Source organism: Ambystoma mexicanum, chromosome 3p (genome assembly GCF_040938575.1).
Source record: "Ambystoma mexicanum isolate Mex_15411 chromosome 3p, UKY_AmexF1_1, whole genome shotgun sequence".
Taxonomy (NCBI): Eukaryota; Metazoa; Chordata; class Amphibia; order Caudata; family Ambystomatidae; genus Ambystoma; species Ambystoma mexicanum.
In genome coordinates, this window is record NC_090925.1 from 1250253885 (window position 1) to 1250268750 (window position 14866).

The following is a 14866-nucleotide window of genomic DNA, read 5'->3' on the forward strand; positions in this document are numbered from 1 at the left end:
CCCCTCACCCCCAACCAAACACTATGCCCCATGGCCCCCTCACCCCCAACCAAATACTATGCCCCATGTCCCTCACCCCCAACCAAACACTATGCCCCATGCCCCTCAGCCCCAACCAAACACTATGCCCCATGTCCCTCACCCCCAACCAAACACTATGCCCCATGGCCCCCTCACCCCCAACCAAACACTATGCCCCATGGCCCCCTCACCCCCAACCAAACACTATGCCCCATGTCCCTCACCCCCACCAAACAATATGCCCCATGGCCGCCTCACCACCAACCAAACACTATGCCCCATGGCCCTCACCCCCAACCAAACACTATGCCCCATGGCCCTCACCCCCAACCAAACACTATGCCCCATGTCCCTCACCCCCAACCAAACAATATGCCCCATGGCCCCCTCACCCCCAACCAAACACTATGCCCCATGGCACCCTCACCCCCAACCAAACACTATGCCCCATGGCCTCCTCACCCCCAACCAAACACTATGCCCCATGGCCCCCTCACCCCCAACCAAACCCCCCAACTCAGCACACATACAAACATGCACCAATACAGTCCCCAACCCCACACCCCCAACTCAGCACACACACACAAACATGCACCTATACAGACCCGAACCCCCACCCCAGCACACAAACATGCACCCATACAGACCCGAACCCCCCACCCCCCAACTCAGCACACACACAAACATGCACCCATACAGACCCGAACCCCCCATCCCCCAACTCAGCACACACACAAACATACACCCATACAGACCCGAACCCCCACCCCCCAACTCAGCACACAAAAAACATTAAAATCAAAACATTCATACACATCCGACACACATCCGACACCCCCATCCCCCGCATCTCAACATACACACAAAATACATTCAAATACAAACATTCACACCCCCCCCACATCTCAACATACACACAAAATACATTCAAATACAAACATTCACACACCCCCCCACATCTCAACATACACACAAAATACATTCAAATACATTCATACACATCCGACACACACCCCCACCCCCGCATCTCAACATACACACAAAATACATTCAAACACAAACATTCATACACATCCGACACACCCCCCCACCCCCGCATCTCAACATACACACAAAATACATTCAAACATAAACATTCATACACATCCGACACACCCCCCCACCCCCGCATCTCAACTTACACACAAAATACATTCAAACACAAACATTCATACACATCCGACACCCCCCCACCCCCGCATCTCAACATACACACAAAATACATTCAAACACAAACATTCATACACATCCGACACACCCCCCCACCCCCGTATCTCAACATACACACAAAATACATTCAAACACAAACATTCATACACATCCGACACACCCCCACACCCCCGCATCTCAACATACACACAAAATACATTCAAACACAAACATTCATACACATCCGACACACACCCCCCGCAACATACACAAACAAACATAAAGCAAAACAAACCCGACACACAAACACAAACAGACCACTTACCGGCGACGTGCTGGAAGGCAGGCAGGTAAGCGGCAGGTAAGCTGGAATCGTACTACGGCTGGCATGGTCCAAGGCTGAAATGCCTTCCGGCATCATGCCTTATGGACCACGCCAGCCGTAGTGCTGGCCCTCCATTGGTGCAGCACACACGCATTACGTGGCTCGTTGGAGCGGCGTGATGCGTGTGTGTGCTGAGCCAATGAGGGCCAGTGTTTTCACCAGCCCGGAAGACAACAAAGACTTTCCTAATGGAGGGCGGCGCGGGCCGCCCTCCATTAGGAAAGTCTTTGTGCCTTGCGGGCCGGTCAAAAGGGCATGGCGGGCCGCAACTGGCCCGCGGGCCGTATGTTGTGCACCCATGGTATAATAGGACTTCAATCCAATCTGTGTGTCGCTTAGTCTTCGGAATGATGCGATGAGTGCGTGGACTCTGCATTCTGTGAAACCTGTAGTGCTGCCATGTGTTTTTTCTCAACCTTCACTTCCTTCCCCTCAGCCTTAGAATGATCTGGTGCTCGTGCCTGCTGGGAAGACGATGTCTCATCAGTACCGTACTTCTGGGGACTTTTCATTTGTTTCCTATCTCTAAAATCATAGTCAGTCGGTCTAAAATGGGACTGGCCTCCGGTCTAACCCCAGGACCGTCTACCCCTGTGGTTACCTTGCCACTGCGGGCTCTGTCTATCTCCTGCAGATTTCTAATTTTTATGCCCATGCTCTGGATATCTTTCTTCCTCTATGGGTGATAATTGCCGCCTCTGTGGCTTATTGCCCTTTTTACCCTGGAATGAACCCCGTCCTTTCGAGGATCTCCCTTCATCGTGTGTGACCTTATCTGGTTTAAGATCCTTGTTACCCTTTTTATGTGTGTCTGCTGGTCTTCTGCCCAAGTGATCCCTGCCCAATGATTGATAGGTGGATGTCACTATGTCTCCAAATTGCTCCCTTTTTTCTTGCTCATTTAATTGGGACAATTTTCTATTTACTTCTAACCTTGCAGGTTCTCCTTTTAATAAGGGTAGGATTATGCTCTCAACCATTTGATAATTGTTAGATGCTATAGACAGGCCTAGATTCATGGCTGCGGCCGCGCCTTGTGTTCCCATGATGTCAGCTAGTATCAGTGCTGGTGATGTGATGGATGGTGTGCCTATCAACTATAAATAAAGCCAGCTATAGATTGAGATCCAGCTGTCACAGCTCGCTAGAGGCGGTGTGCAGCCAGATGGAAGGAACATAGCTAAGGCCCTGTGTCTTTGCTGGGGAGTTCCTTGTGGATAAGCAGCTTGCAATTGTCCTATTTTTCTGAATACCACTTGGGAATGTCTTCATTCTTGGATGGACAGGATCCCAATATTATTCTCAATGTCTGTAGTTGCACCCCACCTGCATCCATCTATCCTCGAGGTTGCTGCGCAGGCGCTATACCCTGCTGAGCTGCATATTGCAGGGCAATGTTTCGCACTGTGTCACAGTGGGTGGCCAACAACTGGTAATCAGCTTGCAAGAAAGGACCCCCAAGGTTTGGATGAAACCGAGCTAAGAATTCTAGTGACAGATTGGGTGTAGCTAGTGGGCCATGCCTTGCACTTGTTTGTGGGTAAACTAGATTACCTCCAAACCAGTTGACATGATTTGTATGTGTAAGAGCTAATTCAGGATACTGATATGGGCGATACTGAATGGTGTCTAAGTCTCCTCTCACTAGGAGAGTTGCATATACATTATTTGTCCTGTTACCTGGGGTCTTTCAGTAAGTAAAGAGTGATTCTGCTGGTAGTCCACCAAGTTGCGCAACTGCCACCGTGAAATTTGTGTTCACTGCATGACACTGCGCAGCTCTCAGCCAATCATATACAGCCATTCTGCAATGGATGGGAATATTGATTTCATAGTGCGCCATCACCTGTACGCACTCTAACATCTACATTTTTTTTTTAAACTTTAGAAAGAAAAACATTTTTCTCCTCTGTCCTTCTCCAGTGACTGGGACATGAGGTTATTTAAATATTAGTAATGCTCTGGTCATCTTTAAGACGTCCCATCTGGGGTGCCATTTGACTTAATTGCCCCTTAGGGCGTGATTCCCTGCCCGTCCCCCTCGACCCTAGGTAGGGCTGTGTGGTGTGGGCACAGAATAAAAAGTCTTAAGTTATGATGAGAGGAGCCTCATGGGTTCCGGCCTAGCACTTTGACAGTTTCCCTGAGTGTTTGCACCTCTAGTCATAATTGACCAAAATTCAGCCAGAGAATATTGTGTAGTTCGTTCTGACTAAGAGAGACCTCATTTGAGGCATTACTCAAAAATATGAAGCTGACACTGGAAGGTAGCAAGTCAATATATTTAATATCATTTCTGATCATCATTACGCCAGCTATGATTAATGCAGTAAAAACATAGCACACTGTTAGATATTGAGAAAGCATTGTAGCGTAAGCTATAAGCATGATTCGCATTTAACAAAGATAAAGTACAATTCATTCTGAAACACCAGCTTGAGCCATCATTGAGTTCATGTTATGTTTGTCTAAGCTATACTATGGTATGATCCGGAGTGAAGTGACATAATAAAACACGCCGTCAGTCTAACATATGCAAGAGAGGTTCAACCAACACACTTGAAACTCACAGTCTCCTGGGCTTGCTGCTCCGACCTGCTAGCACCTGCTCTTCCCAACCCCCCATGATCGTGGTCAGCTTGCGGAGGAATGTTCCACAACCTGAGTCTTTTGTGCTTTTATATTAACACCCGTGACATCCTACGTGTACTATGTGCGTCACTTCCTCAATCTGGTTTGACGTGCACCCATTATTTACCTATGTGAGAATCCAAGTGAAAGGTGATGTCCTTGCTCCTTGATTATTCCCATTGAAATGCATGGCCTTCCGCTCGACGAACAGGCAAGGTGCTGTGTTTCTCCTGGCCTACTTCGGCTGCCATTATATCAAATGCATTTTCTGGAAGGGTTTGAATGTGACTATGGACACTTTAACCACACATGTATTCTGGTCCCCTGCTTCCTGTCTATGGCTGCTTTCTGCTACGAGTCCATCTAACACAGGAATCTGATACTTGTGGTTGGCTTAAGGAGGAAACTGTTCCCCTTTAGCTGACCCTAACGGCAAGTCCTGTGGGTTTACAGTTAGTGTCCGATTCTGTCTCCTGAAGGCTACACTTGCATTGTGTGTGAATGAGTGTTTTTCGCCCAAAGAACATCCATAGCTTATTACTATGCTGGTGTTAGGACCACGTGTATTTTCAAGGCATTAAGAAGACCAACGGCTGCTAATCTGTGGTTAGGAAGAGGCATCTTTCATGTCTTGTTAATCGCTTTCGCTAGAGCGACGGACCAAGCCATGTGCTTGCTTTCCGAGGCCCTCACAAGCGTTGTTTATCAATGACAATATATTGTCTACAGTAAATGTCTTACTTTTTCTTTTGACCCTGGCCTTTACCGTATGTGCAACCGTGTACTTTCTACGCACAGTGAGTGAAGTGGTCTAATCTGTGGCACACCTGCCTTAACTTGTGTGTAACCTTTGTAAATCATGGCCCCCCTGCTCCCTCTCTGACTTCCGACCTCGTAGCGGGTTGATCCGCCACTTCCTTTGGGCTCCATGACACCTTCACCATCTTTCAGGCTGGTTCCAAATCTACGTATGAGGACCCAGGCCCCCTCCCACACTGCCATTTGGTTTCCCCAGTGCATTAAGTCGGGTGGGAGTCCGGACAGTTTGGTCGCCACCACGTAGTACATAAACCCACTGAGGGGGAATTGGGTGGACCAAGACCTTCCACACGGGTCACGACTTCTGTATTCCTGCATCGGTCATCCACCAGAAAAGGCAAGAACCTTTCCAGACGATTTTGTATCCAATTTGCCTCCACTAGGCTCCGCCTCTTCCCCTATTTTCAACAAATGAATGTCTGATTGCCATACATGGCAGTTACTAGAATTGTCTCTAGCCACTGTCCCGTTCAGTTAAGGGTCTAGGAGCCACGTCCTGGGGCCTCTACACAGGTAATCTCCCAAAAACCCTGGATGTCAACCCCCTTTGCTGCTTCCAAGAACACATTTTCGGAAGCAGTGGCAAATACAGCAACTTCAATGTGCTTACTTTGGAGGAGGAGTAAGTCATAATTGTGCAGACCAGGCTCAAATGGCAATTCAAAGTTAGGAGGTCCCTGGGGGTTCTTATGTCCCTTTCGTTCAGTTGTCAGGACTGCACACTTGTCCTCTTCTGAAGTTGCCACCGGCCTCATCTGCCATACCAGCAAAGAGCCCTCTTCCCTCTCTGTTGACTCCCAGTTTACTGCTGAATGACTGGGCTGGACTCTGTGATCCTATGTATTTTCTTAAAGTCACAGGCAGCTCCAAGCAAATCCAATAGCAAAGTATAGGACTCAATACAATCCAACAAACAGAAATCGATTAATATCTTCCACTTAGGAAACACAGCATTGGGCTATCACAGATGACAGTGTGATGCACACATTGCATATACGGAGGTAGCAACACATAATCACACAGAAAGGATACCCTGTTACAATGTTACAGGACAGAGTAAAACTCAATGTTTTTTGCTCCTGGGAAACATTTTGGTATTTAGTTCGGTATCATAGTGTTGCCTCCTGAGACAAAACTACAGGCACTAGAGTGTTTTCTCCAGTGGAGATGGCATATGGGGAGAGGGCCCACACATCCAGATGTCCTTTGGATAACTACATGTCAATGGCTATGCCATAGCTAGTTATATTTCACCAATTGCCAACGTATGCCTGCCACAATTACACCACCAGCAGTTTCCTCAAAACATTTTAGTATTAGAGGTATAGGGGACTAACATTTTTATAGGCGTAGTTAAGAAAGGTTCTTGAAGAGATGTGAGTAGGGTCCTAGTGTCACTCAGCTAATCTGTCATGCAGATTGAGTGCCTCATGGTGAGAGCTTTGTTAGCGTGGTGTCCATTTTGTAGAAGCACGTAGAACTGTTTGATTCAGTGACATTGTTGTTGAATGTTGGTTCTAGGAGCTTCTTTTGCAGACATGCTCTATACAATGTGGAGATATTATGACAAAAAATATATTGAAGCACAGTATGCATTTGTGAATATTTCAGGTGACTATTGCATTCATAACCTGTATTATGGCTTGCCTGAAGAAGTTTGTGAGCGGAGAATGTGCTGGTACAATTAACAGCCAAAACAAGTCTTAATAATGACAATCTTACATAATTTGACCACTTCTGATTGGGATGGCTAAAAAGACTTTGCGTGCACAACGTAAATGCGATGTTGATTGAATAAATAGTGGCTATTTATAGTGGTGGGCATGCACTCATCTCATTCCCGATAGACTTGTTTTGGATATTTAGAGTGTGTTATAGGTTATCCCCAAGGGCTGACTTGGAGACGCAGCAGAACCCTCTCCAGCAGAATCCTCACAAGATTTAATTTTCATAACTTGATTTCAACATCTGTTTTTATCTCCCTTTGAAGAGATGGCTGGTTTGTGGGACGAGACGTTTCAATTGTGCATTATTGTTTCATTCCATCAGAATTAAACAACTTATTGGCTAATTGGAAAGCTGGTGGCACTCATTTGGCACAACACTTATCTACCACATTCGTTTTGTTTGAGGCAGTTTATTGTTGCATACGTCAAAGGTGTTTTTTACCGATGTGACTCCATTGATTGATAACCACATTCAGCCAGCAGGACTGCTATACGAAGAGCTCTGGGCAACCAGAGCAGATTTTTCCATTACTTCTTTTAGGCTGTGCCAATCCCTGGCATAGTTCTTATGTAGGTTCACGTGTAGGCCTACTAGGGGATTCCTGTGTCATCTTTAAGTAAGTGCCTTGTGTGCCTGTACCTGAAGGGGGAATGCATTGCACTTGTTCTGGTGCTAGATTGAGGTCCAGCAGAGGCAACATGGGCTTAGAGGACAAGGGTAACAGGCAACCCATGCTGGTTGACACACAAAGAGTGGTGTGTGGTGGCAGGGCAATGCTAGCTTTCTAGTGCATTGAGACCTAAGATGCTTTGTATTCTTGCAGTAATGGGAGACCAGATTTCTACATTCCAAATTGAGACGTAGTTCAGGTGTTTTGAAAGGGAGACACTGATGACACTGATGACTACTCTGGAATACGGGCAATGATGTAAAGTTTTCATCAGAATGGTCAGAGGAGAAAAGAAACTTGTGGTACAGTCCCCTAAATTAATTTCTTTGCTTCCACCCTGTGTGTCAACTCTCCATTATACTGATACACTGTGTAAACAGGTTCCTTCTTGGTACATACAGTATTGACTATAGTGCTAAATGTTAACCAAAGCAAACGTGGAGAGCATCAGAAGATGAAATATGGGTGCATTCATCTCAGCTGGGCACAGATCTGATAGGGCACAGGAGACCGTGTCAGTGCGAAGAAAGAATCGTCACGTGGCCTGGCCTGCTTCGCTGGGATAGTGAAGGTGAAACGCTGAAGGAGGGTTGTGAAAAAGAGGAAAAGCTCCATCCTGGCCAGCTGCTCCCCCAAGCACACGCGGCGACCTGCAGGAGAGGAGCAACAGAAGAGAAGATAGTATTGGGGTTTGCCATATTTCATGTGCATTATTGGTCAGGTCATGAAACACACTGAATAAACAACCTTGACAATAAATCCTTTAGAAGTGGAGACTTTATAACAAAGCATTCATTCATTTATTCATCCATTCACTCATCCCTAGACTCATTCCACTTAGTTGCAGATTCTTACTGGGACCGAAGCTCGTCACAAAAAGTGACAGCCATCAAGAACTAAAAATAATGGAGAGAAAGGAGAGGCTGCTAGGCTGTCATGAGGCACCAGCATGTCACAAAATCATTGTCATCGCTGAAATAACTGGAAACGCAGTATTACATAATGCTTCAGTATAGATGGCTTACTTTCCCTATTCTCCTTCCACTATTCCATACACAGTTCTAAAGTACAATCCTGTGAAGAAATAATAAACCCATCTCACACCCCTCTAATCTTGCATGAAAAACATCAAGTAAAGCCTAATTCTCTTTAGCTGATATGTAGCTCTATTTCACTGTCCTGTTGCATTTTCCATTTGTGACTTCCTTCTCATTGGGGAATTCAGAATGGCTCATTGTAGTTCAGGTGCTCTGGTGGAACTATGGGCCTCATTACGACCCTGGCGCTCCCGGAATGAAGGGGGCCGTTACAGCACCGGCCCCCTCCATTCCGGGAGCGCCGATTACAAGTTTCCCATCGCGCGACCCGGATTGCACGCCTGGTAAAACCAGGCGTGCTTTCTGGGTCCCGCGAGGGGAAGAGGGAGGCAATAACGGGCAAGATGTAATCTGCCCGTTATTACCTCCCTCCCTATTCCCGGAGTAACCCGGTAAGTCCCCATTGCAGGAACCCGTTAATGGAGCCCGGAACGGAGGCAGCCATGGAGTTAAAAGCTCCATGGCTACCTCCATTCTCGTAATAAGGGAATGCATCACCCCCTACTCATCAATATATTCATACTGTTGATTGTTCCTAGGAAATCCATGGCATACAATCTTGTTTCTAATAATGGCACAAAGGCAGGTATTTTTGCCCTCGTTTCCAATTTACTTTACTTCTGAAAGAAAAACATGCTTCGACAGCCAGAATGTATCCCCCCTATGCACAGCTTCTTCACAACAGTGTCCTTCACTAGTAGTCTCTCTTTCATGTCTATAACCAGTAGCACAAGTCACAGCAGCTGTTCTTTTCAGGCAGTGGACCATCTACCAGTTGCCAATAACTAGACATTTGGCAGGAACGCGAAAAGCCCAAACCTGCAAAATCCAATGAGTAAAAACAGAGGGCACATTCCTTGCACCCTGTTTCATACCAATAAGAGGATTGAACATAAACATGACTTTGCCATACATTTACTTGGAACCATCGAGATTCTATGCCATAGAATGAAGGCTTCCTCTCAAACGTTTTTCAAGGCCACAACTGTGTGACAGCTGAAGCATGCACAATAGGATTGAACTAAAACATATGAAAAATAGTGTTTGAGCAATCTGCTGACCTACGAATGTGTTCCATTTGCCTGAAGATCCCTTGCCAAAATGGGCCACAGAGATCAGAATAAGGCATGCAGTGTGTGCATGAGTGTGCAGTTACCGGAAGTCCGGTCGACCTTGCTGAGCAGACAACTCCAGTTTCCTCACTGACTCTTTTCTTGCATCACAGCATCAGCTGTTAAGAAATTCTTCAGCATGGAGCACTGCACAGAGTTGTGCACGAGTGGGCAGTTGGAGGTCAGTTGAGTCGGTGGAGGGGGTATGCTAATGTATGACCTATGCAGCGAACCAACCCCAGGAGACAGTCAGACTAGCCAGGATGATTGCTCAGCCATTAATACAAATCAGCCATATCTCCCTTGCAGGGGGCGATACTGCCCTGTCCAGTAACGGCAGAGACGGAAAACCCAGACCAGGCTCTGTGCTCTGAATCTTCATGCCTTTGCCGGTGGATCCTCGCGATCCTGTTTTGCCCTCCCCCTCTTAGACTCCCCTTTCGTCCCCTAAGAAAACGACCTAGAAATATCAAGGGAACAAAGTGGCCAAATCTGTGAAACTACTAATAGGCCTGGGTAAAATCACAGACATCTACTATAATGCCGGCACCAGTACTGATGTGCAGCGTCCCCTAATGGTGGTCAAACCTCGTTTGAAATATATTCAAGCGGTGGTAGCCGTAAGTGATTCAAGCCTTCTCTTACTGAATACATCAATTACAGATGCACAGCTGCCAGAACCCCAAACAATTGAGAAAAACCCTCTGCTATTAGTCGGCTCCAGTAACGGCTCCTTAAATCAGAGTCTATTGGTTCGGGATGGTGCTTCTTCTTTTCTAACAGATCATCTTGCAGATAAACTAAACTCCTCTTTGACCTCTTCCGACCCTGTGTTGCCTCAAATCTCCAGCACACTCTGCAGGATTTGGACGAAAAAATAAAGCTAAGTGTTCACTCTATACCAGGAATGAACGTGGTCTTAAGTTCATTTTTAAATCTGTATGATACCATCAGTTTGGAAGTAAAATCATACTCTATTGTGCTGAATGAGATGAAACTACTTCTAAAACTCTGGGAACTAAATTAATGGAGACGTTACATGCTTTGACAGCCACAAATATCAGCACACCCTTTGCGTGACATGAGATCCTACCATCTCGGAAGAAATGGGCATTTCTCAAATAACCCCAAATGCCGCTGATGCTGCCCCAGGACTAAACTTTGGTTTGATCCCCGGTACCTTATCTTGAGTGCCTCTGACGAATCTGTTAATTTCCCCCATCTCACCACATACGAAGGAAAGAAGTCCAAAAATCAAAAAAGGAACGGGGTAAACAAAAGAAACTATTAAAAAAAGTATGCACTCCACATCTCGCGGGAGCAGCAAGTGCTTTGGGTGCAGAAGACAGTGTCAGTCGGATTCCTATCACTACAGGCAGTAATGCAAAACAGCCTGAGACAAAGGAGAAAAATACCTTGAAGGCTAAAATCGTAAAATCCCCAGTAAAGTCTCAAATTGCATGGCCCAGCAATTATATAGTTCACTAAAAAACAAAAAAATGGGCTAGGTGCTTATTTAGTCCACACTAACACGGTGTTCCAGTGGACACAAACAGGGCTTCCAAGGAAGTAAAATCAATTCAAACAGCCTGTCCAAATTTTACCAGAGGATGGCAATCCCATTGATCCCAAAGACGAAGTTAATAACATGAGGGTTGTGTTGTCTGTAAAGTCACAATTAGTACAAACCAAATATGATCAGGCTATTTTGTCTGATAAGCCTAAAAATACGGACTTGCTTCTTGTACTTTTGTAGCCATTACAAGTGATAGCCAGACAATCATTCCTCCCGGTTTATCAAAAAGGAGGTCTTTGCGGATCTAAATATGCCTTGGAAAAATTATCTTTGAGAAACTTCCAAAGGGCGCATTGCTAAATCAGATAGCTAAAGACAAAAACTGCCGGAAAGCACCGAAGGATTATCTTTAAATTATTTCAGGAAATTCCCTGCTTACGATTAGGATATTGTCTTAGCATACTTGATTGATGGCGATCATGCAGATACTGTGATTTTAAAAATTCCATCTAAAGTTATTTGTAAAATGCTGTTGATGTTGAATGAAGTTGAAGCTTTAAGACTAATGCGTTATGACCCAATGCTGTGTTATGATTGCACTTTAAATTATTCATGGTTTATGTCTTCCGATTCACCAAGATCTAAACGGCATTCGCCTATAGAAGCGCTGACGATTCACTGTAGCAGTAACCGAACACTTGAGAGATCATTTAAAATAAAACAATCCTATTCCATCATCAAAATCTTTTGAAAATTATTGGACTTGGCTCTTGCAGGCTTTATCTGCAAAAATCCATGCCCTGGGCAGTCACAAAACTGGCCTCTTGGATAAGCAATCTTCTCTTTGGCCTTTATCTCCTTATTTTGGAATGTGAGCGGGCAGTCCATAACAGAACGTAGGTGATTTGCTAAAGAATTATTCAGTCCTTTTATTCGGAGAGGTCTGGTTCTTAACTCTCTACATTTTCAATGTGTTTAATACGTTTCAACCTTGCAACAATTGGCGATTTGACAGAATGGGGGGTGGGGGGGAGACCCTCTGGGGGCCTCATTATTGCAGTTAAAAATAATTTTGCCACAAAAGCCGGACATATTGCCACAAGGACTATGGCATCATGGCTGTAAATATCCAGATCACCACAGGAACAAATATTAGAAATGTGTTATTACAAAACCTTTACTGGAGCCCCTCACACACCAATTCAGATCTATTTATCAAGAAAATGTATTCTGTCCTGAAACGCTACACACACTGTAAGATAATGGGACATTATACTGGTTAGAGCTGTAAATTCTACATGTTGATATTCCCCTTCCTTATTTAGAAACCCGCAAGAAAACCATTGGCTTCATCGGTTTGATGATTGGGGACTTCAAATGTTGAATGGTAATCTAAAGGGCGATATTCGCAGCAGAAATACTTGGCATTGGGGTCGTTTTTGCCCTCCTGTACTGATTAAATATTTGTCGCCTTCTATCTTTGGATAGTGTTCACATTTTCAGGTTCTGGAGACAAACTTGAATGAACTTGACATATCGGTTAATGTAAATTTGTAATCCGATAACCATGCATATAGGACTCTGTCTGATTTATGAGTTTCACCCTCTGCTAACTGTATTAGGTGGACTTTTCTGTTCAAGAAAAAAGTTGAGGTTTTTTTTAATTCTGCCATCTTGGCAGAAGAAAAGGAGGTTGTAAATTCACTCTGTTTTTCTACATTTATTTAAATTGGGAAAAACAACATCTTAAACAAGCAGTTATTTGACAGAGGAGCAAAAATAAATAAAACAAGAATTTCATATAGCTCTGAGGCTCATCAAAAAAGAACCTATTCCCCGAGATATAATGATTGAGAAAGCTACACTCCTGTGCCAGCACTGTAAAAACTGGATGAAAAGCCATAAACACAACTTGAGACAGAAGCAATGTGAAGCCATGCTACAAGTCACTATCAAAACAAACATGCAATTTCTGGTCCATCATTAATAAAATGGGACACATGTAATCGGAAAATCAGTGGAACCCAATATAAGAGGCAAGCTGGGGTATGCACTTTGAAGAGCTATACATTTTTTTTCATTGACATTTGTAAGGCGCCTATACAGCAAAAAGTGTTTCCACAAGCCACAAGATAAAGGGGAGGGGGACAGAGGAAAAAAACAACAATAACGGTCCTACCAGCCCTTATGACATTTGGATCATGCACGTGCAGTGACAAGAAGTGCAGGGGGGTGGGGATGAGATAAGGTCAGCACGGAAGGGATGAGATAAGGGCAAGGATGAGCAGGGGGAATTGCAGGAGGGGGCCCCAGAGGCTGGGCAATTGCTAAGGGTGGGCCCAGGAGGAGGACAAGTGCTCGGGGGAACCAGAGGTATAGGTCAAATAGTGCGAGGACAGGGGTGGTCCAGGCACAAGGCTAGTCAGGGAAGGGGACCTGAAGGTAAGTGCTGGTTATAGGGGTACTAGGGTAGACTGATCAGGGACGGACTGGCACCTGTAAGGCTCATAAGCGACCAGGCAACCAATTGCAGGGGCAAGAGGGTCCTGGGGGGGGAGGGGAGAGGGAAGGAGGAGGAGAAAAGTAAAGCCTTGAGAAGCTTCCGAACATAAGGAGATCCGGCTCAAGTCTGAGAGGGGCAGGGCGGCCATTCAAGTGAGAGGCTCCTGTCGAGGAAAGAGATCCACCCCCCACTCTCTGCTTGGAAAATTTCTAATGTGCAGAGAGTTGGAGCTAGAGGATCGTAGGACTCTAGCAGGGAAGTATTTAGGGAGCTAAAGTTGGATGTAGCATGATCCCAGGCCCCAGAAAGCCTTTTGGATAATGCACAGGGTCTTGAATTTGATCATTGCAGACACCGGGAGCCAGTGGAGAGATTTTAGGGCTGGAGAGATGGGGTCCTTGGGCTTGAGGCCAAGGATAAATCTTGCAGTCCTATTCTGGATTAGATGAAGAGGGCGGACGTAGGAAAGAGGCAGATTAAGGAAGAGGTTGTTGCAGTAGTCCAGCCCGAAGAGCCTGGGTGTTGCCCCTCTCTTGTCTTGGCTCAGTGGACTGGGCAATTAATTTTTGTTAGGACATTGGTGATTTAATTAGAATGTCGTCAAACTCTAGAGCCCCAGGTCTAAATGGATTTAGCAATTGCACATTAAAAAGCAATCCAGCTCTATGGGCTTCCATTCTATTTATTATGTTTAGAAATATCATCTACACTAAGACGATCCCAGATTCTGTGGAGCCCTCTATTATCATTCCAATTTCTAAAAAGGGCAAAAAGGAAAATCCCCTTAATTAGAGACCTGTAGACCTTCTCACCACTGTAGTAAAATCTTTGCATCCCTCATTCTTACAGAATTGAAATCTTGGGCAGTCCATTCTTGCTGACTAACCAAGTTACATATTGGTTTTAGAAGAGAATTTGGCACCACCCTAAATGGTTTAATCTAGGGTGTCCTCCAGCAACAGACATAGCAAAAAGATGCTGCAGCGCTGTTCGTTGCCAGCATGGAACTATCGCTGGCTTTCTACACCGTTAATAGATCTCGTCTTTGGATGAAACTCAGGGACTGGCAAACCTCAGCGGGACTACTTAACATTCTGATAGACTCACACGCTGCCAGCAGACTCTAAATAAGGCTAAACCAACAGGGCACCTTAACTAAGGCGTTTAACACCTTTAAAGGCTTGAGACAGGGCTGC

General features: G+C 45.3%; 1 protein-coding gene across 1 annotated transcript in view; it reads right to left on the reverse strand.

The window, feature by feature from the left end:
• Positions 1-3862: 3862 nt before the first annotated feature.
• LOC138581413 (cytochrome P450 2D15-like) overlaps positions 3863-14866 on the reverse strand; it is a 731414-nt gene continuing 720410 nt past the window's right edge. The window contains exon 9 of the mRNA XM_069652728.1: positions 3863-8092. Within this exon, the coding sequence (XP_069508829.1) occupies positions 7914-8092 (179 nt within the window). The 3' untranslated portion in view covers positions 3863-7913. The remainder of the gene's footprint in view (positions 8093-14866) is intronic.